The sequence below is a fragment of the Panthera uncia genome, chromosome E3 (genome assembly GCF_023721935.1).
Source record: "Panthera uncia isolate 11264 chromosome E3, Puncia_PCG_1.0, whole genome shotgun sequence".
Taxonomy (NCBI): Eukaryota; Metazoa; Chordata; class Mammalia; order Carnivora; family Felidae; genus Panthera; species Panthera uncia.
Genome location: NC_064815.1, coordinates 13,844,458 through 13,865,827, shown reverse-complemented (window position 1 = coordinate 13,865,827; position 21,370 = coordinate 13,844,458). Strand labels below are relative to the sequence as shown.

Genomic DNA, 21,370 nt, shown 5'->3' with positions numbered 1-21,370 from the left:
AGTACAAGTTCTTCTGTAAAAGTTTTGGGGAAGATAATTCATTCAGCACCTAAACATTAGGCGCCAAGCTACATGCTTAAAACACATCGCACAGTTTAATCCTCAAAGCAACCATATAGGTTGGGCACTAATGTCCATACTAACCGATTAGGAGAAGGTCCAAGTAAGTTAAGTGATTGGGCAAGCCCACACAAGGGAGTTAAGTGGCTGGGGTGTGGGGGGAGGGGCGGTGGTAATTTACGTTTGCATCCTTTCCAATACTAATGTGCTGCTCTGATCACCTATGCTAGAAAGATCACATCTGTGTCCTCTTCCTCCTTCCCCACCACCGTGCAGTATGGTGCCCAAATACAGCACGGCTGTCAGGAGCACAGCTCTGGAGCTGGAACTTGAGCTCTGCCCCTCATTAGCTGGGAGACACGGTAACATGACGTGCAGAGTTCCTGGTGTACATAGGACAGCACAGAGAGAGAAAGAGAGCAACTCTTGCCGGGATGGTTAGTAAAGGCTGCTCGGATGAGACGCAGGCTCGTAGCGCAATTAAGTAACATGTCCAAAGAGCCGGGATTTAAAAGCCAGGTCCATTTGGCTCTAGAAACTTTGTTCATAACCAGGATCTGCTAGTGTTTGCATGTGTGGGAAACTTGATTCTCCTCAAGTCTCTATCTGGCTTGTAGTAAATGCTTCAAAACAGTTTGAAAAATGAACGGACAAACCATCAGAGCCCGTCAGAACATGTTGAAACAAACCGAGCTTTGAGAAAAACTGTAATCACATACACTTCCTGCCTCACCACCCTTGCTGATCTGTGGCAATAACTGAATGGGTGTGCTGTCTGAATATAATTTCCACGTGCAACAGTCTTTTAATGGCACATGGTAACGGAGTGAGGTCAGGCAAGTTAGCTAATGTCTTGGTGCCCCAGTTACCTCTGTTGAAAAGTGAGGATAAGAACAACTTATGCCTCACAGAGCTGTCAACAATTAATTGCAATAATGTGTATAACTGCTTAGCACATCCCTTGGGGGAGGGTGCTCAATCTGAGCTACAGTTTTATCAATTTAAGCTATAAGCTACTTACTAAAATGGGTAGAACCTGGAGGGACAGTGATTAAAATAATCATTTAAAAAGCAGGATGGGCAGTCAGCTTACAGGAAACATTTTTAGGGTTCCCCATTCGTAACTCCCTGCACGGAACTCTTATTTGCAGACACTGACGAACACAAATACACCCCCCAAAAGCCATGAATGTATACACTTGCTACGCTGCTAATGATGACAGTGGGAGTCTCGTAAGAAATGCCTTCTCTCACCTGACTGGTTTTTGCTGTTCTGCACCTCTCCGTTATTTTGTGGCTGTTGGTTTGTTAAAGCACTGCTTTCTGACTGGCTGCTTAACACTTTAACAGCAGATCCCAGGTTTGCTGCTATGACAGGAAAATGCTGACCCCTCTTTAGAAGCTGTTTGTGTTCCTGGTGGCGAAATCGTGGTGGTACTTCCCGAGGATACCGAGGCAAGGCCTGTGGTGGCTGCGGCTGCGGCTGCGGCTGCTGCGGCTGCTGTGGCGGCTGTGGTGGCTGCTGCGGCGGCTGCGGCTGCTGCGGATTGTTGGCTGTGGCTCGCTTGGCATTATTATTAGTGCTGGTTGCTGTGGAAGTGCCGTTATTAGAGTTGGCAGGCTGAGGCTGGCTTACACTGGGCTTTATCTGTTCTGGCACTAATCCCAACAAAAGAAAAGGGGTGGAAAAGATTAGCCAGTAAAGTGTACCTCCACAGTAAGCCATCTAAGTAAAAAGGCACTAAGAAAAACAACCCTAAAGGAACGGAAAGTTCAAGTGCGTGAGGATATCCTCACTCACAGGCTAGGGTTTTCTTAGGAGAGAGTCAAATTTTACTTCTGCTAACTACCTTTCCAATAAGGGCGTGGACATCATCAGCACCCCCTGGCCTGGACAGCTCATGCTCACCAGCTCCGTCCCATATTATTCTGATCAGAGAACAAGCACCTGATTGTGCAACCAGAGAACTCACAGTAGCTTCAAGAACAAATGTGCTGAATTGAATTTTGGTAATCCTAAAAGAATCCTCAATTCTCTGGAAACTGTTCTTAATCTGCCTCATTTTTAATGTGTTTGGTTCCTATTCTTCATCTCTGAAAGACTGAACACAAGTAACAGGTAGAAAGGAGAGAAAACAATCTGACAGTTTCTTTAAAAACAGACAAAGTTAACAATATTTTTTGCTGTTAAAACATGAAGTCTCAATCAAATAGGACAAACTCAGAACGGGGAAATGAATACAAAGATAACAGAATGACATCTATGAAACTAACCAAAATGGGAGAAGTAACATAGATAACCTCTCTTAAGCAGAGCTGAGAAATAGCCATTTGTCCACTGTATGAACAATCTGGAATTATAAAGTGTATTTTTAGACCCTTAAAAGAGATCAAATAAGTAAACAAACTGATGGAAAGGACTCAAGCCGGTGAAGATACACCTAGTCTCTAAACTACATAAATGCCGCGTGGTATAAGAACTTTCAGTGCTGGATGGACCCAGGTTTTAATCACAGTGCTGCCTTTACTGAGCTCTGTGTCTTTGGACAAGCTGTATAGACATGACTGAGCCTGTGGTCTCCCCCGTAAAATGGGGAAACACCTATACCCTGCAGAGCTATCCTCGAGTTAACTGTTACTGCTTACAGAGCACCAAGTACAAGGCGATACAAACAACGGGTATCTGTTAATGATCGGCACAATTCCACCTTTTGCGGCCGTTTAACGTTTCCGTGAGAGTTCGACACATCTTTACAGATGCCACTGTCAAACAAATAAAGTGAAATGTATCCATGTGACCAGTGAGGATGCTCGGAGAAAATGCTGCCCAAGGGTTGAGAGCTCCAGGCCTGAAATTAGAGCAGCGGCCACTAGAACTGGGTCGTCTGTGTGTCTTTCACCTTGCCCGTACAGGCAGTGTTGATCTAGCACCCAGCACAATGTAAAAACTCCACAGGCAGAAGCTATTCTGTGGACCAAATACAGGAAATATTTGTTAAATGCCTACAATGTGTATGATGGTGTGATAAAGGAGGTCACCGGTATCATTTCCAGCAGCTACCTGCTCCCCCGTCGCCACCCCCACGCCTCGCAGCTCTAGAGTCTCCTTCATGTAGGTCTGGCCTCACTAACCACCTTCTATCTCCCGGCCACTGGTGGAGTTTGTCTACGTCACTAATACTAGTATTCTTTAATACAGGATCTGGTCTCTTATTTTTTCATGTGATTTTGATTCCTCTAAAGTAATACAAGCAAACTGTCATTCAGGAGGACTGCACTGAAAAAATTACAAAATTACATTCCATCTATTGCTTGGAATCCCTTCCATTCTTGAAGGCAACCAAAAAGCCTCACATTAATAATTTGACCCAAGTATATTCTAGGTCTAATTACTTTATATATTAAACTTTTGTCTCCCAGACAATTTAATGCTCCCAGAAAGCAGCAATAATGTATATTCCTCTGTCACAAGGAAAACAAGGCACTAGAATATTCTAAAGTACCTCTGGAACCAAAAAAAAGATAAAGTACACATAACTATGAAATCATAAAAAACACAAAAACTCCAACTCAACCTTTGCACGTTTAGTACCAGGTTCAGCACTGTATTTGGCAATTGAATGTAACCTTGTAATACGGTTATCCACTGCTAAAACACAGGCTTGCCTGCCACTGTATTACTAAAAGGAAAAGACAAGATTGTAACAATTTAAAACCCAACGACATTATTTATATGAGACAGCAACAGGAAAATGGTCTTTAATACATTCAAGGAATTAGAAGATAACCTACAGCCAAACACTTGTGAACGATTTATGTGAATAATGTAGGAGAACCTTAACACTATGCCAAAAGTGACCAGGAATTCAGAAGCAGTATTTCCGTCTGTCACCCGGCAGCCCCATCCCTGCCTCCAATTCAGAGAGCTGCTGTACTCCTCAGTCGAGTGTCATGGGGAAAATAAGGCTGAGATAGGTCCTCATTTCTGGGGCCAGAAGAGTTAACTAAAACCAGTAAAAATATTAAGACAATGTCACTACTGATTATAAAACTGAACTAAGTAATCTGAAGTGAAATCCCAGATATAAACATGACGCATACTGAAGAGTAAAGAAGTTAACTGCGTGTGAAGGTAGGGTGGTAAGGATTGGGTTGCTGGGTAACAGACATAATTACTGCATGATTTTTGGCTAGTGTGTTTGTGCAGTTAAAATTTAGGTTAATTACATCAATAAATATCCAAACCACTGAAAAGAGAAAAAAATGAGCAAATAAGAAAACTCAATCCATTCAAAAGATACAGAAAATGCAATAAAAATAATTATTTCAGAATTGCAGTCAATATGAAATATAGACTAAGATGCCACACATAAGCTCCAAACTATCTGTAATCAAAATAAATGTAAATGAGTTAAATTTACTTATTAATAAAAGCTCTTTAGCTTTTTTAAGAAAAGAAAAACTTTAAGGAATGTACTTTGCAAAAATCACTTCTAAAACAAAACAATACAGGAAGTTGAGGGGGAAAAGTATACAGATATATGACCAAAAACGCTAACAAAATTTAAATAAAAGCAATATTAATGTCCAGTTTAAAAAAATTCAATCAGAAAAGCATTATAAAAAACAAGATGTTTCATACTGATAAAAGAAACCAACTAAAAAAATTTAAACAGCTAAAGAACCTTTATATACCAAAACTTAGTATCAAAACATGTAAATCAAGTGGAGACAGAAAAACTGGGAAAAAAGGCAAAACCATCTACCTTGATGGACAGAGAACACCTTTTTTTGACAAATACCGATGAAACAGTATAAAAGTACACACACACACACACACACACACACACACACACACACACAATATAGTACTGAAGAAAACACCACTATATTGCAAAAAGTACAAATAATACAGATGACATTTCTGGATTACAATGCAACCACATTAGAAACAACAAAACTAGCAAATGAAACGGCCTTAAATAAATTTTGAGCTGAAAAAGAAAAAGAAATACCAAAACTGTAGAGTTACCAAAAAAATACTAGTGAAAACAAAATACATGATAAATTTTAAGATACGGCTAAACCAATGCTTAAAGAAAAATTCCTAGCCTTAACTATTTTCAACAAACAAGAATGAATAAAAAGCATCTTATTGAAGTTAAAAAATGAACTAAATGAAGCATAAGAAGGAATTAGTGGAGATAAAAGGAGAAACCAAGGACTTTACAAAGTAAACTAGTAACTCCAAGGTGTGGCTTTATGAAAAAAATAAACTGGTAGTTAACCTGATTTTTTAAAATTAGGAAAAAAATGAGACGATTTTCTAAAATGAAGATATTTCTTTAGGCTCAACTCTATAACTAACTCGAAAAGATGGAGGAGAGATTTAACTCTGACCCTGAAAAAGGCAAGAAAATAAACAGTAATTAGAACAGAAGAAATGGAGGAATTTATGAAATCACCCATCAGGATCAGACAGTTTGACCAATACTGCCATTCAGTGTTTTTGTTTTTTGTTTTTACTAAAATACTTCTAAGAAACATGTAACTCTAAGTCTAATGCTATTTAAATCGTTGAAGAGCACAGCAGAAAAGGGAACACCCAACAGTGTTAACCAGGAAGTCTGACAGAATTTTAGTAATCCTGAACAATGGGGAGAAAAAAGAAATACAAACAGTGCCGGGGATTAAAAAAGACAGAATTCCAAATGTAAACAATGTTCCATAACATGGCTTGGCAAATCTTTCCTGTAAAGAGCCAGATAGTAAACATTTTATAGGCCATATAGTCTTTCAACTACAACTCTGCTATGGTAGCACAAAAACCAGCCATAGACAACACATAAATGAATAGATGTGACTGTGTTTCAGCAAAACTTGGAATACAAAAATAGGCACTGGGCCAAATTTGCAAGCTATAGGCCCAGTGTCTGCCCTATAAAGTATAATCTACCCAAATGAGCTTATTGAGAAGATCCTAGAGCAACATCAAAAAACACCGAAAAAAGTCCTCCACGATTTACCTCTCTAAAAAGCACCAGGCCCAGATGACTTTATAGGGAATGTGCATATAAAATCTTCAAGAGGGGCACCTGGGTGGCTCAGCTGGTTAAGCGTCCAACTTCAGCTCAGGTCATGATCTGGCGGTCCATGAAATTCGAGCCCTGAGTCGGGCTCTGTGCTGACAGTTCAGAGCCTGGAGCCTGCTCGCATTCTGTTTCCCTCTCTCTGTGCCCCTCCCCTGCTCTCTCTCTCTCTCTCAAAAATAAATAAACATTAAAAATAAATAAATAAAAATAAAATCCTTAAGAAACATGTCCTATCAATCTACACAAACTGTTTCAGAATAGAGAAGTGCAGGTTCAAAAGACTGACTAGATTCAAATCTTGGCTCTGCAACTTACTAGCTGTATGACCATGGGCAAGCCACTTAAGAACCTGTACCTCTGTTCCCCTCATCTGTAAAACAGGGGTAAGTATTAATACCTCCACCATGCAGGGTTGTTGTGAGGCTTTAATAAGACAATGGATGTAAAGAACTGAGAATAGTACTTGGCCCCTTGCTAGTACCCAATAAATGTTAGTGATCACTACTGCTGTCTAGGTTAAAAAAGGGGGAGTAAGGATGACCCTCAGATTTCTGGCCTGGAATGTGGGTAGACAGTAGTACCATCTACCAAGATACTGTAATAGAAGACAAAAACTAAGTTTGGAAAATACGTGAGAATGAGCTTTGGTTTTGATGTTAGGTTTACTGTTTCTGTAGGACAGTAACTCTCAAACGTTTTGGTCTCAAGACCCCTTTATGCTTTTAAAAGTTATTGAGAACACCAAAGATCTTTTGTTTATGTGGGTTAAAACTATATTTACCATATTAGAAATTTATAGAGATATTTAAAAATATATTAATTCATTTAAAAAATAAACTCTTGGGGCGCCTGGGTGGCTTAGTCGGTTAAAGCCTCTGACTTTGGCTCAAGGGCTCAAGCCCCGCATCCAGCTGTGTGCTGACCGCTCGAAGCCTGGAGGCTGCTTAGGATTCTGTGTGTGTGTGTGTGTGTGTGTGTGTGTGTGTGTGTGTGTGTCTCTCTCTCTCTCTCTCAAAAATAAACATTAAAAAAAATTTAAAAACACAAACAAAAACAAAAACTCTTGGAGTGCATGGGTGTCTCCGTTGGTTAAGCATTCAACTCTTGATTTTGGCTCAGGTCATAATCTTACGGTTCATGGGACTGAGTCCTGAGTCAGGATTCTCTCTCCCCCTCTCTGCCCCTTTCTTGTTTACTTTCTCTCTCTCAAAATAAATAAACATTTAAAGAAAAAAATAAACTCTTACACGAATATGTATTTTCACTGAATGAATATATATTTTCTGAAATAAGTTTTCCAAAACAAAAAGAGAGTGAAATGTATGCATGCACTGTTTTTACATTTTTCCAAACATCTTTAATATCTGGCTTAACAGAAAGCAGGTCGATTTCACATCTACTTCTGCATCCAATTTGTTGTGACATCCACATTATGTAGTCTCTAGAAAACTCCACTATGTACTTATGAGAAAAAAGAGTGAAGACCACAAGTAAACTTCCTATCATTATGAAAATAGTGTGACCTTGTGAATTTCATGGAAGTTTCAGACTGCCTCTGGGGAGTCCTCAGATAAATTCTGAAAACCACTGCTCTAGACTATCCATGTGTAGAATGCAGCTGAACATATGGTTCTGAAGTTCGGTGAAGTATGAACCAGAAAAATCAACTTAGCATTCAGCAGAGAGGTGGGAGAAAGGTGACGCGAGCAGCAGAACGAGAAGCATCACCGAGACCCAAAGGAGAGGCTACTGTAGCCGACAGAAGAGCAGTAGTGGCCAGAGAGGCAGGACAGAAAGAGCTTTTAAAAATGGCCTCCCTATTTACTCAAGCAGGGACTTGTTCCCCAAATTCTCCCTATCCCTCCACGTTCAGGCAACAGGTCTGACAGATTATCTACTGGACAGCATTCAAATGCATCCTTATCATCTCCAATGTCACTGCTGTGATTTAGGCCCTCCAATTTACTCTTGCAAAAACCTCTTACTTGGTCTCTGGGGCTTCCATCTTGACTCCCCTCCCCAAATCTATCATCTCTCTGCCCCAAGTTGTCTGTATCATTAAGTGCTTTCAGAAATCATCTAAAGTCCCTTGGCATGGCCCCGGTCTACCACTTCTCCAGATTCATACCCCATTGCATAAACATGCATTTCCTTCTCTCTCACACCAAGAACCTGCCATACTCCAAAAGGTACCATTCTTTTTCAGGATATTCTTTGTGCCTAAAATGCCTTGATACTTTTCTTTTCTTTTTTTTAATGTTTGTTTATTTATTTTGAGAGAAAGAGAGACAGAGAGAGCACATGAGCAGGGGAGGGGGAGACAGAGAATCCCAAGCAGGCTCCACACTGTCAGTGCAGAGCCTGACGTGAGGCTTCAACTCAAAAACCTGCGAGATCATGACCCGAGCCGAAACCAAGGGTTGGACGCTCAACCGACTAAGCCACCCAGGTGCCCACGTCCTTGATACCTTTCTTGAAAATCTTTCTGTCCACCTTTCCTAGGAAACAATGAACTACCCTGCAACCCCTCCCCAGGTTCTGCCAGTCTTAAAAGCATTTTATGACAAGCAATTTCCCCTCCTCTTTCCCATAAAACTCTTAATGCATCTCTCGCCCTGCACGTGCTTAAGTGCCGCCTTCTTGCTCCTCCCCTTTATCACTGGCATTCCCAAGCACCACAGACAACCAAGAACTACTGGCTGAATGAACAACCGAAGAACTGTCAGCATGACATGAACCCAAAGAACAATGTAGAATGATACTGAAGATGAAACACTGTGAAACACTGACATTTAATCGGTGGAAGAATCAAGAACTGGTAAAGAGAAAATGATCAAAAGAAGAAAGAGTTAAGGACGATGATGGTAGCTGGGTGGTATGTTGCTGAGTAACTCAGTGGTTAGAAATCTCTGCTCTAAACAAACAAACAAACAAACAAACAAACAAAAAACCCAGAGCTAGCATCCACAGAACAAGTTCAGTAAATATGACTGTTTATCTGGGAAGTTACCCTAATTAGCCACAACATCATGTTATCCATAATACCAGAAAAATATTTTGAAGGAATTTCATTTGGCCAGTACAAAACACACATACCCACTAAAACTTTTTTATTTTACATTTTTTTGCCATTCTGTGACCCAACTGGTCTTTTGTACAGTTTAAGCAGATGGACAAAATTATGAACTGGCCCAGAAATCAACAAGTTTTAGAACATTTTTTAGAATGGAAAAATTACTCATGCAAAGAATTTAAACCGACATTTTCCTAAATCATGCTCCAAATCAAGACTTCGCACTTTGCAAAAAAACCGAAAGAACCAATGTGACAATTAAATTATTAATTTGTGCTACTTTCATGTGTTTTGAGATTTCTTATGCACAAGCATGCTATCACTCTGTAAACTGGAAGCTGCTCTGAAAAACGTCTATTAACTGGGGGAAAAAAACCCACAGCAATTGTCCTACATTCAAGTAAAATACTAGGACTAGATAAGAGATATTTAATATCCAAAATCCTAAATATACAAGTTATAAATTTGTAAAAAATTTTTTTTACTTATTTACTCAGTCATTACAAATTAAAATTATATGAATATTTATTTCTTTTAATCTTTAAGATAACATTTTAAATGCCATCTGAATAAATTTCAGAAAACAGTAAATAAGAGAACTTCCTGTTGGCTATCTACAAGTTTAATAGAAACAATAGTTGAAATACAAAGCAGCCATCAGTATCATGAATTGCTTACCAAACTCCCCAAAACATGAATGACCAACTCTTAATACCTCAAGCCCTTCCTTTAGTCCTACCCTTCCAAAGTCTATAATTTAGCTTTGTGTATGAGTCTTCATATTGGCTACATTGTGAATCTTCTAGAAATACTGGCATAAACAGCAGGCATAGGATACAAAAATGCCATTTAAGACATGATTTCACTTTTAACAGAATGAAATATTAAATTGACCTCCAAAACATAGAAACCATATACGGATTTGTGTGTGAATTCTTAAAAGAATTGAAATAGTTGACATCACCAGTTTAAAATAATACTTAATAAGTATCTATAGAATACACAGTGCTTTTAAAGACTTCTTTTGGCAAACTTTAAATTTACCTAAAAGTAAGGGGCACCTGGGTGGCTCAGTCGGTTGGGCGTCTGACTTCAGCTCGGGTCATGATCTCACAGTCCGTGAGTTCGAGCCCCGCGTCAGGCCCGCGTCAGGCTCTGTGCTGACAGCTCGGAGCCTGGAGCCTGCTTCAGATTCTGTGTCTCCCTCTCTTTCTGCCCCTCCCCTGCTCTTGCTCTGTCTCTGTCTCAAAAATAGATAAAAAACATTAAAAAAAAAATTTACCTGAAGTAAGCATGCCTACCCTTAGTACCCGTCATCATACAGGAAAAGACAAGTGTCAAGCTCTCTCTGAAGACACATGGCAAAAGCACCCATGAAAGGGCCTCAGCTGGAAAATGTCATTCTCACATAAGAGCAAAAGTCCAGGGTTGTCCTAAGTATTTCTCATTTTTATAAGAAAAAACACCCTACCTTCTCAAACAAGTACGGGGTACGTGTAATTGACAAGATAAAAAGGTACTGACAACAAGCCAGAATTTCCAGAAATTAACATTTCTAGCTGTCAATAATTAGGCTCAACTCCAAATGCTTGATGGTTAAGAAATTCTTACCTTTGCTCAAACGGTATTTTAAAAAACAAATGTCACCTATAAACATTCTTTGAAATCTTCATTACAGAGAATGATTTTACCACAAAATAAAGTAACTTCTGGAAGAAAAGTCAACATGTTACAAACTAGTATATTTAAACTGTAACTGCTCATCAGGCAACACCACATACAAGATTTGTCTTTCTTCCCTACTGTTAATGTTTCCAGTAAGTAATTATAATCTCTTTAAGCCTAAACTCTCAAATCAATTATTCTAGCTGCTGTGCTAAAATAATACGGTAGTTTTCAATAGAATCTGCCTCATGATCAGAGGAAAAGCAAACCCATACAGGTGAAATCAATTCTTCCCATTTTCCTGATTAGCAGCAGCAGCAGCAGCAATGTCACAGGGGACAGAGTTTCAAAAAGCACAAACCTGACAAAAACTTCAAGCAGATTAGAAAATTCTCTACACCAAGAAATTCTAAAGAAAGGAGCTTCCAACTTCTGTTGCTTTCCCACTCCATAGCTTTCTGCAGGAAATGCAGAAAGGCACAGTGTCACTGAACTGCTGTGGAGGTACAGCTCACCAACTTCCCCTGTATTTGAGGCACAATAACTCAAATTCCATCTGCTTATATTTTAAGAGGGACAGGAGGGGAAAGCAGCAGCCAGCTGGTTAAACAATGCAAAGAGCGTTCTGGTGAATTAAGATGAGCCTACAAATCAAATTTATCTAAAACTTAGCCAAACTTTGTACTACTATAAAAATCCTCTTATTAATAAACACACTGGAGGATTTATAATATATTTCCCCTGTATAATATACATTCCCTGTCCCATACTGACTTTGGTGAGTTCTGGAGTGCTGAAGGGCACTGAATGGCACAGAAGGGGCAAGTCTGGCTTTTAAGGTGATACACACAGATGTAAATGCTAGAATTTTCACTGGGGACAAATGGCTGCAGTGTTAAGTGCCACTGGTCAACCTGGACAAAATACCTAAATGCCTGCCAATCCATCAGCTTCTGTTAATCCTTAGCAAGTAGGCTGAACTAGATGGCTATTTAAGAAGTTGAAGACTTAAAAACTAATATGAACTATAACAAGCTATATTTATATTTTACACAGGCGCAAACAAATCTTAATATATTTGTTATAAAGTTACTAAAGTAAGGAAAAATCCCAAGCGGCATCATAAACAACTCAAAATTAAATACTGAATTTAAAATACATATTAAATTGAACTCATTTAGTTGTAATTCGCTTCACATGCCCTAGAGAAATGGGAAGCATACCTGTTCCCGAGTCTTAGGAAGCACCCACTTCTAATCCCTCAGGGAACGTGATCTTCCTACCCAAACATTTCCCACCTCAAATTACTAACACAAAGAGAAACATCGCTGATTTGCCTCCATACGATCCTCAACTCTTCAGCAAAATGCCTGAGCAATCTGTTCTAGAGTACAGATCTTCTCTAACAGCTGGAGGATATCCACACAACATTCACAGCATGGTATTTCCAAGATCTTTAGTTAATCTATCCATCAAACCTTGTCCTATAAGTATGTGAGATTCGAAACAATGGGATGATGGAAAGAGTTTTCAGGCAGATGTACACGCTTTCAAAGAAAAAACAAGTCAGACTGCCCTTAAGTATCTTTCATAACTTAAATTCTAGAAGTGATCCTTAAATTTGTTTAACTAGCGCTGTTAAGGGAAAGTTGTTTAAAAAAACAGATTCTTTAGCCTCACAGATAAATCAGAATCTATATTTCTTAAAACAAATGTCGCATGTGGTTCTCATGTCTGAATAAATTTGGAAAACTGTTATGACAGATAGTGTAGAAATATCTGGAGAGCTTCTGAGTTCCATTTGTGACTCAAAAAAAAGAAAATACCTAACAATTCAACTAAGAGTTAGTAGCTGGAACAACAAAAGTCCCAAACACACTGAAGCTTAAAAAAAATTAAGGGGGGGGGGGGGGGGGGGTGTCACCAAATTTATGCAATAAAGAAATTGTCATAAATTACTGAAGATAACAAATTATTTAGGAAATACAGGATGGTTAGTTGATTTGTCTTAATTAGAAAAAAATAAAGTTCAGATAAATCAGTTAATAATGTCATAAAGTGCTGGCATTTTTAAAAGCTTTTAGAAAAGAAGCAAATTTTTTTCTAAATCTGGATAAACAGCAGGCTTTATAAAAGTCAAGTAATCAAAAAGTAAAAGATTGTTAAGCTTAACCCAATGAAATTATGCAGTGCAACTTATTTTTTCAAGGGTGTGTGTGTGTTTATTCCAAATTAAAAGGCAAACTGGAAAAATATTTGTCCTTTGGAATAAGTTAAAGGGATCCATTCTCTCTCCCCTCCCACTGCCTACCCCAATTTTCCCTAACAGAGGGAGGGAAAGGAGGTACTGTTTTGGTTTAAGGCCCCTAAAGCTAACATAGGGAAATATTCAACAGAGCCACTAGAATTTAGGGCCAGAGTTCAAGCTAAGAGTATAAAAGTTATTTAATTTTGCTTTTCTTCTTCTGACTATATATTTTTACATCCTCTGCATACATATACCCCCTTATGGGATCTAGTATTGGGCAAAATTTAGATATTTTTGTCTGGTATCTCATCCTCAGAACAACTTCAAACATATGACATAGTCTGTAATGTTGGAAATATTTCCATCAAATATATCAGACAGAATGCTAATAAGCGTATTATACAAACAGCTCATGCAAGCTGATAACAAAAGCTCTAGGCCCAAGGGGTGAATGGGTTACAAACAAGAATGGGTAATTCATAAGATGAAAAAAGTACAAGTGATTAAACATATGATATTCCATTTTACCAATAAACAAATGTAAATCAAAGCAATAAAATACTAATTTTGGCCTGCCAAATTTATAAAGATGCTATGGCCCATTTTAATGCTGCAAGACATACTCCTTGCACTATGGCAGAGACGCTGCCCTGTGATTCACCCAAGCTGGGTTGGGCCCTACTTTAGCGAGAGGAAAAAGCAAATCATCGTCTGGGTGAGGGAAAGCCCTGAACTGACCTGGACACTGAGAGACTGCCAGGACACTGCACAACCACAGTGGTGGTAATTAAAACTTACCAAGTATCAGCTGGATGCCAGACAATATAGCTGGTATCTATCTTCAGGATTCTATAAACTTGAAATAGTATTTCCATTTTTACAGATGAGGCAACTAAGGCTTAGAAGAAGGCTGCCCATGATCCAACATCTACTAAATGGCAGAGCTGAAATGTGAAACCAAACTGGACCCCCAAACCAATGTTTCTCCTAGTATAAAGTAAGTTTCCTCTTACTTATAAGAGCAAAATCAAACTCTCTGAAAATACGGAAATCACTGATTAGGGCTTAGCCACTCTAAAAGCTGCAAATCAAAAATTTCTATCATAAGATGTCTATATTTAGCATTTACTAACCTCTGGCCCAGTGATTTATGTTCTATATGATTTCATTTCCACAATATCAAGTAGCCTGGATTATCTCTTTTTAACCAAGTCAAATTGAGGCTTAGGGGTTGAGAAACGTGCCCAAGGTCACAGAAATAAGAATACAAAGGCGATATTCAAATCGAATGCTATCTGACTCAGAAACCTGGACTTTTAACACTATGCTGTGTTTACGCTAGAATTCCAAGATTATCATCTTCAGTAGAAGATTCAATACTTTCTGCTTCAGGCCAAATGCTGTCTTTATGCACGATTTTATTAAGTGCGTTTTCACTAAGACTACAACACTGAGCACGCTCGCACTCAGTACGCATTCTGAAACACAGCTACTACTCTTATTAGAACTAAATGAAGAACATAAAAGTGGAAATTACGACCTATGCTGTGTTATTTGCTAGTCTGGAGCTTTCTCTTACCTGGTCATAGCTGATAAAGCTATTCTTGCTAATCTCTCCTGACTTCTCCAAAATTTAAACCAGAGGACTCCGGGTTTGTTTCCTTTGAAACTGAAGACCTAACTGTTGCCAAGGCAGAATCTCAGGGTAGGACACAACCTCAGGATACTCCCACAAGCTCCCCAACAGCTATGGGATCATTGGCCACTGAATCTACTTTCCAACAACAGTTTGCCTGCTGACTGCACGGATCTCTGCTTCTCTCCTATTTCCTGTCTTTGTCCTGCCCCAGCCTCATCACAGATCTCTAAAGTTACAAAATCTTTCATTTCTACTTATTTTAATAATTTACTGGCATTTATAAGCAAACATATCTACGTTGGCTAGAAATAAAATGTTCCTTACCTTACAAGCAAAAAGGGGTCCTTAAGTGTCATTACCTCATTGATCACATAAATGTAGATTTACATGTATAAACGTATATAAATCATTTCTCCTTCTCAACAGAAGGAAAGGAAAAATGGTAGCTTTGATATACCTAAACAGAGTAATTTTACTATTTCCCTGGGAAGCAGAATTTTCCCCTTCCAGTTAGTGCAGAGCTACAAACAGAGTTACTTACAAAGCTCAAAGACACCTCCCATGAGAAGAAACACCTTTGCCATCAGTAAATTCTTCACCAGCAGGAAACCTGCTTCTCCTTCAAAGAGGTCAGCACATATTTGCCTTCAAAAAGTTACCAAGACGGCACATCTGGGATCAGAACCTGGTCTGTCTCTATGACTTAATACCTGCCTATAACATAGAAGTCGTGTTATACTATGTGTGTGTGTGGGGGGGGGGGGGGGGGGGACACTGCATGAAAGCCCCAATTCTAACAGAACTTCCCAACCTTTGTGACAAAGAGTCACAGGTGTGCTGAGGGGAGGAGCACCTCAGCGGCTGCACAACCAGACTCTCTGGGACTGTCAGCTTCAGCTGGGGGGTGGCCACTGCTGTTTACCTTAACACAGCCCCACCAATACCATTTCCACATGAGCCACTATGTGATCAGGTCAGGCAACACACTTTGAGTCACATCTTTTTGGGTCTCAGCTTCTCCTCTGAAAATCTATGCAGCACAGGAATTCTTGGCCAAGCCACCAAGTTCCTGAATTTCAGTATCACAGGACTGTGACTGAAAAACTTAAGACCTTATGAAGGAATAAGCCGAGACCACAGGTAAATATATTTACCTAAATATAAATATATTTACCTATATCTGCACTAACACAAAGATGAGAATGGGAACACAGGGGGACAAGGACTTGAAGTTGGTTTTGTCATGAACAACACTGACAACAGTACACGAGACGGGATCAGACACAATAAATACTTCACGAACGTTAAATGAACAACAACAGGGGCGCCTGGGTGGCGCAGTCGGTTAAGCGTCCGACTTCAGCCAGGTCACGGTCTCGAGGTCCGTGAGTTCGAGCCCCGCGTCAGGCTCTGGGCTGATGGCTCGGAGCCTGTTTCCGATTCTGTGTCTCCCTCTCTCTCTGCCCCTCCCCCGTTCATGCTCTGTCTCTCTCTGTCCCAACAATAAATAAAAAACGTTGAAAAAAAAATTTAAAAAAAATGAACAACAACAACAACAACAACAAAACAATGACACTTTATGGATCCTAACTTTGGGAAAATGGGTTACCGCACAATTATTTTGCATTTATCTTTGTTTCCCAAAGGTTGTGAGACATAGATGACACTGGCAGTGATGATTAAAAGAAAAAGCAAAGAAGTGCTTTATTTATTAATGAGAAGGGAACAAATTACACACTTTTCTTCCTTGGGCTGAAATTGAGTCATTTCCATCATATTCCCAAAGCTAAACTGTGTCAGCTTCACCAGTCAAAGAGCATACTAAAAAGAAGGGACTCTTCAGAATACACTTCTCCATCCTTCTGAAGAGTGCGTGACATGGAGGCTCTGCGGTTTTTTGGTCAGAGTCTCTTTACATCCTCCTTAATTAAGGAGCTGGAGCAAGGCATTCCAAGCTTAATTAGTAGAAGTCAGGTTTTGTACCAAAAAGGGATTCATTCATTTTCACTGTGTGGAAGTCTGACACACGGTGAAAGCTTTTAGAAAATTGGCTTCTTACTTGGTCCTCAAAACTCCCATTTTTTTTCATCAACAGAGATGAAGTAAACAATTTCAGAGCTTTCTCTAGTGATTCTTGAAAAGCCAACCACTTTATACACTGCAATTGTCAGATCCTTCCCGATTCATGAAATTATGCTGGTGATAACAAGTTTTTATTTATTTCTCTGTGCTCAGGGAAATACCATAAAAACCTGTTAAAAGATCTCTCTGGAATATTTTCAAAACATGCTTTAGGGGTGCCCGGGTGGCTCAGTCGGTTAAGCATCCAACTTCAGCTCAGGTCATGATTTCACAGTTGGTGGGTTTGAGCCCTGCACTGGGGTCTGTGCTGACAGCTCGGAGCCTGGAGCCTGCTCGGGATTCTCTCTCTCCCTCTCTCTCTGCCCCTCCCCTGATCGCGCTCACGCTCGCGCTCTCTCTCTCTCTCTGTCTCTCAAAAATAAATAAATAAACTTAAGGGGCACCTGGGTGGCTCAGCTGGTTAAGCATCTGACTTGGGCTCAGGTCACAATCTCCCGGTTCATGAATTCGAGCCCCGCGCCAGGCTCTGTGCTGCCGGCTTGGAGCCTGGAACCCCGGAGCCTGCTTCAGATTCCATGTCTCCCTCTCTCTCTGCCCCTCCCTCACTTGTTCTCTCTCCCCTCCTCAAAAATAAAAAATAAAAAAAATAAACATTAAAACATGCATTTATTTGGTTTATTCACTGAATATTATTAAAGCATGGGCAAGAGCGTAGCCTTCCTGTTTTGTCTCCCATGTAAATACAGGGCTGTTTTCAAAGAAAAAGCAGCAGTAGAGCCCAGTAGAGTCAGTCCTCAAACCCGGGCTCAGACACTCAACAGCTGCATAACCAATAGGCAAGTTACTTTTCTTGGCCTCAATTTCACTTCTAAGCGGTGACAATACTATCTACTTTCATAGGGCTGCTGAAGGGAGTAAATGCAGACTTAACATTGTGCACACACACTGATAAAGCCCTACTTCCATATTAGTTTTTCAACATCCTACTTCACAAAGACTCAGAGTTCCCAGCCTGCTACCCTGGCCCCTCCCCCGGGTCCCACACATCTCCCCAAATTCAATAGCTAAAGATTACTCTTAGCACATGAAGCTTTTAGGACACTGCTCCAGTATGTGTTCTGAATCACTGGTGACCGCTCATTATTAGTGATTAAATATTCAGAATATTTCCCTTGGTTAAATGAAGTAAATATAAAGCAGTGCCCGACGCACAGTAGGTGCTCCAACTTAGCTATTATGGTGTCTCCAATATGACTTGACATGTAGTCAATTTAATAGGTCTTGAATATTTTGATCATTCTCTAGGAGCAATGAAGTTTTAAGCAATGAAAATGTGTTTGATTAAAAAAAAAAAAATCCTCTAAGGCTAGAATTGAGTAAGAAGGGGCGGGGGGGGGGGGGGGAATGACTGAGCAAGAACAAAGGCTTCCAAATGTGGCAAGGAACAAAAATGTGTTTTAAATGTTGATCCAATTTTCATTAAGAGTTTTTAGTTAATCCAGAAAGAGAACAGCAGCAATAAACTATGCTTCCCTATGTGAACACCAGCAAACAAAAAAATCATTATCTACTATTTTCCATTACTGCTTCCATCCCAGCCTCCCTTCATCTCCTTTTCAGAGCTCTGAGGTTTGTTACTCTCTGGAATATAACTTGCTTATAAAAATCACCTGAAGAAAGCACTGGTGAGAGAGATGGTGAGAGAGAGAGAGAAAGAAAGAAGAAGGAGGAGGAGGAGGAGGAGGAGGAGAAGGAGGAGAAGGAGGAGGAGGAGGAGGAGGAGGAGGAGGAGGAGGGGAGGGAAAGGGAGGAGGGAGGGAGGGAAGAGGAGAGGTTAGCTGTCAAAAATTAACAGTGTTTATTCTTTTACAAGGAATATATAATCAGCATGTTTTCAAAACAAGCCAGTGTCAGAGCTGAAAAGCTGCTTTTAAAAAATTACTTTTCTTACTCAAGTTCCCAAGGGTGTTGTGAAGCAGGGGAATATTAACTCCTTCCCTGCCTTTACATTATGTAGGCCACAGGGCATTCTTAAAACTTATCCATCTATTCGCATACCTCACCCTAAATTTTTCAGCATTTGACTCCCTTGTTGTTTGAAGGAGAAACTCATATTTTTAAAAGACATTTCAAATATTCAAACATTCAAATATTCATGCTCCTTACAGTTTTTCAAAAAAGTTCAAGTCACAAGGTGAGAATAAAACTTTCAAGAATTTCATTATGTCTCGCATTATGTTGGCTCACATTTTTATCCGATGAGTTATGAATCCACTGCACCCAGAAATAAACACCTACTTGTCTTCATGTAACAAAGCTGGTCAAGAATTTAATTTATGATACTTTACAAAAACCCAACTTTTATATAAACGGTCTTACCACAGGGTGAAAGCAACATGAGTGTTATTTAACCAGAAATGGCAGTAGCCTTAGAAAGAACAGCTCGTTAAAGTCAGAACTCTCTAGAGGGTGCTACAGCCAAACTGGTAATGCTCAGTCTGAACACTAAGATCTTGATTCTTGACAATCAAGAAGGCTCTAGAGCTATGCGACCTAATCAAATTTAAAATTCAGTTCCTTGGTCACAGCTTTCTTCCCCACAGCCCTCTGTCACATTTCTGTCAAGTATGTGATAGCCACAAATAACTCAACCTGGGCCTGATACAGACTCTAATATGGAAAGACAAAAAATGCTGCTGACAGTATATTCTGGATTATGTGGATTCTCCTGATTTTTAAAGGTTGGCAATCAAAATTTTAAAGGATAATAAAAATACTGTGTGGAGACCAGAGGAGACTGAGGAAACAGGACAACTAAATGCATTTGTGTATCTTGCACAGGATCTTAGAAGAGAAAGAAGTTAATGGAAGAAACAGTGAAATCTCAATAAAGTCTAGAGTTCTGTTAATACCCACATCAGTTTCTTAGTTTTGACAAAGGTGTCACAGAAATACAAGATGTGAATCATGGAAAAACTGGGTGGGGTGCATATGGGAACTCTACTACCTTTTCAACTTTTCTATATAGCATCAATTATTCCAAAATCAAAAGTTTAATAAACAATAACAACTGTGTGTGCCAAAACTGTCCCACAAGCCTCCAGTCTGTAATCTCTAAACACCACGAATCCCAAATCACAAACACCTCACAGATATTATACACAGCACAAATATAAACAATACATTTTCATAAACGAGAATAATCGTGACCAATTATGAAGGGAGATGCCATCAGAAGAAGGGTAAAACGAGTAAAACGCTGGCAAAACAACATAATGCACCTTGAAGAGTTTCATAGCCTAACATTCTCAGAATTGTGCAAAGTCTAAAATCTAAAAGATTCAAATATATTCATATTTTAAGTATAGATGTACACCCATGGGTCAGGCAAAAATCTAAGACGGACTATAACCATGTGCCCCAAACGTAAGATACATCATAATAGCCTAAGAAATCGGGAAGGGAGGACCAATGGCCACTGGAGCGATCTGGCAGACGATGAGCTCTGAGAGTCTGGAAACATTGAAAGGGCCTCCTTGGCCGAGGAGTTGGATCAAAAAGAAACAGAAACAGGGATGAACATGAAAGAGAGAAGAATGCTCTGCCAAGTATAAAGGAGTGAGGGGCAAACAGCCTGGTTAGATCATGGGAGGTCAGATCAAAGAGGGCCTTGAAAGCCAAGCAGAGAAGTCTGGCCTTGAAGCAGGGCAAAGGGACAACGTAACATCCCTACAGAGGGAAGGGGTGTGAGGAAAGCAGAGCGTGAAGAAGATGAATGTGGTCATGTTCCTACTACATTAATTTGGAAATGCTCACCCCCCTGTATCATTCCACACCCCTGTAACTTTCTCACATATCCAGGTTCAAAGCCACAATGTCACCCTCAATTCCCCCTCTGATCTCACCAGCTGCAATCCTACGAATTCTATACCTCACACATCTTTCATCCATCTTCTACCCCTGCTGCCAAGACCTCAGTTCAAATGATCTTTACCCTGTCTGCTCCTCCTCTTCCCTCCCTGGTACTGTTTCTATTGGTGACACTAGACACCACTGACAAAGAAACATTCCTGAAGCATAGCTTATGACCATGATCTTTGCTGGCTCTCCACTCTCTCTTTTTTAAGACTCAAATCAGTAGTTTACTTATTTTTATTTACTTTAATTCCCGTACCGTTAACACACAGTGTTATGTTAGCTTTCGGTGTACATAATACAGTGATTCAACCATTGCACACGTTGCCAGGGCTGGCTCTCCACTCTCTAACCAGCAGGAAGCCCTACGATTTCCCCCTACCTCCAGGTCTATATTCTGTCACTTTCCCCAACACTCCCACACTTATTCTCTGAATACTCCCTCTTCTTGTCCACCTGCTTCCTCTGCCCAAAGCGCCTTGCTTCTCTTAGCTCCATCTTCCAGCCAAGACTTTCCATGCACAATGACTGACAGCTTTCAAAAAAGAACATAAAAACAAACCATGTCACTCTTCTGCTTAAATTCTTCCATGACT

The 21,370-nt window shown here is 39.8% G+C and overlaps 1 protein-coding gene across 10 annotated transcripts in view; it reads right to left on the bottom strand.

Annotated features, from left to right (window-relative positions):
- The window catches only part of TNRC6A (trinucleotide repeat containing adaptor 6A), a 98,512-nt gene that overhangs the window by 43,720 nt on the left and 33,422 nt on the right, over nt 1-21,370 (bottom strand). For 9 of the 10 annotated variants that reach the window (XR_007459514.1, XM_049638444.1, XM_049638445.1 and 6 more), the window contains one exon: nt 1,315-1,719. The exons of the other annotated variant lie outside the window; for it this stretch is intronic. Coding sequence is in view for 8 of the 9 variants with exons in the window: in XM_049638444.1 (XP_049494401.1) it covers nt 1,315-1,719 (405 nt within the window). In the remaining variant the exon portion in view is untranslated. The remainder of the gene's footprint in view (nt 1-1,314; nt 1,720-21,370) is intronic. 10 annotated transcript variants of the gene reach the window in all.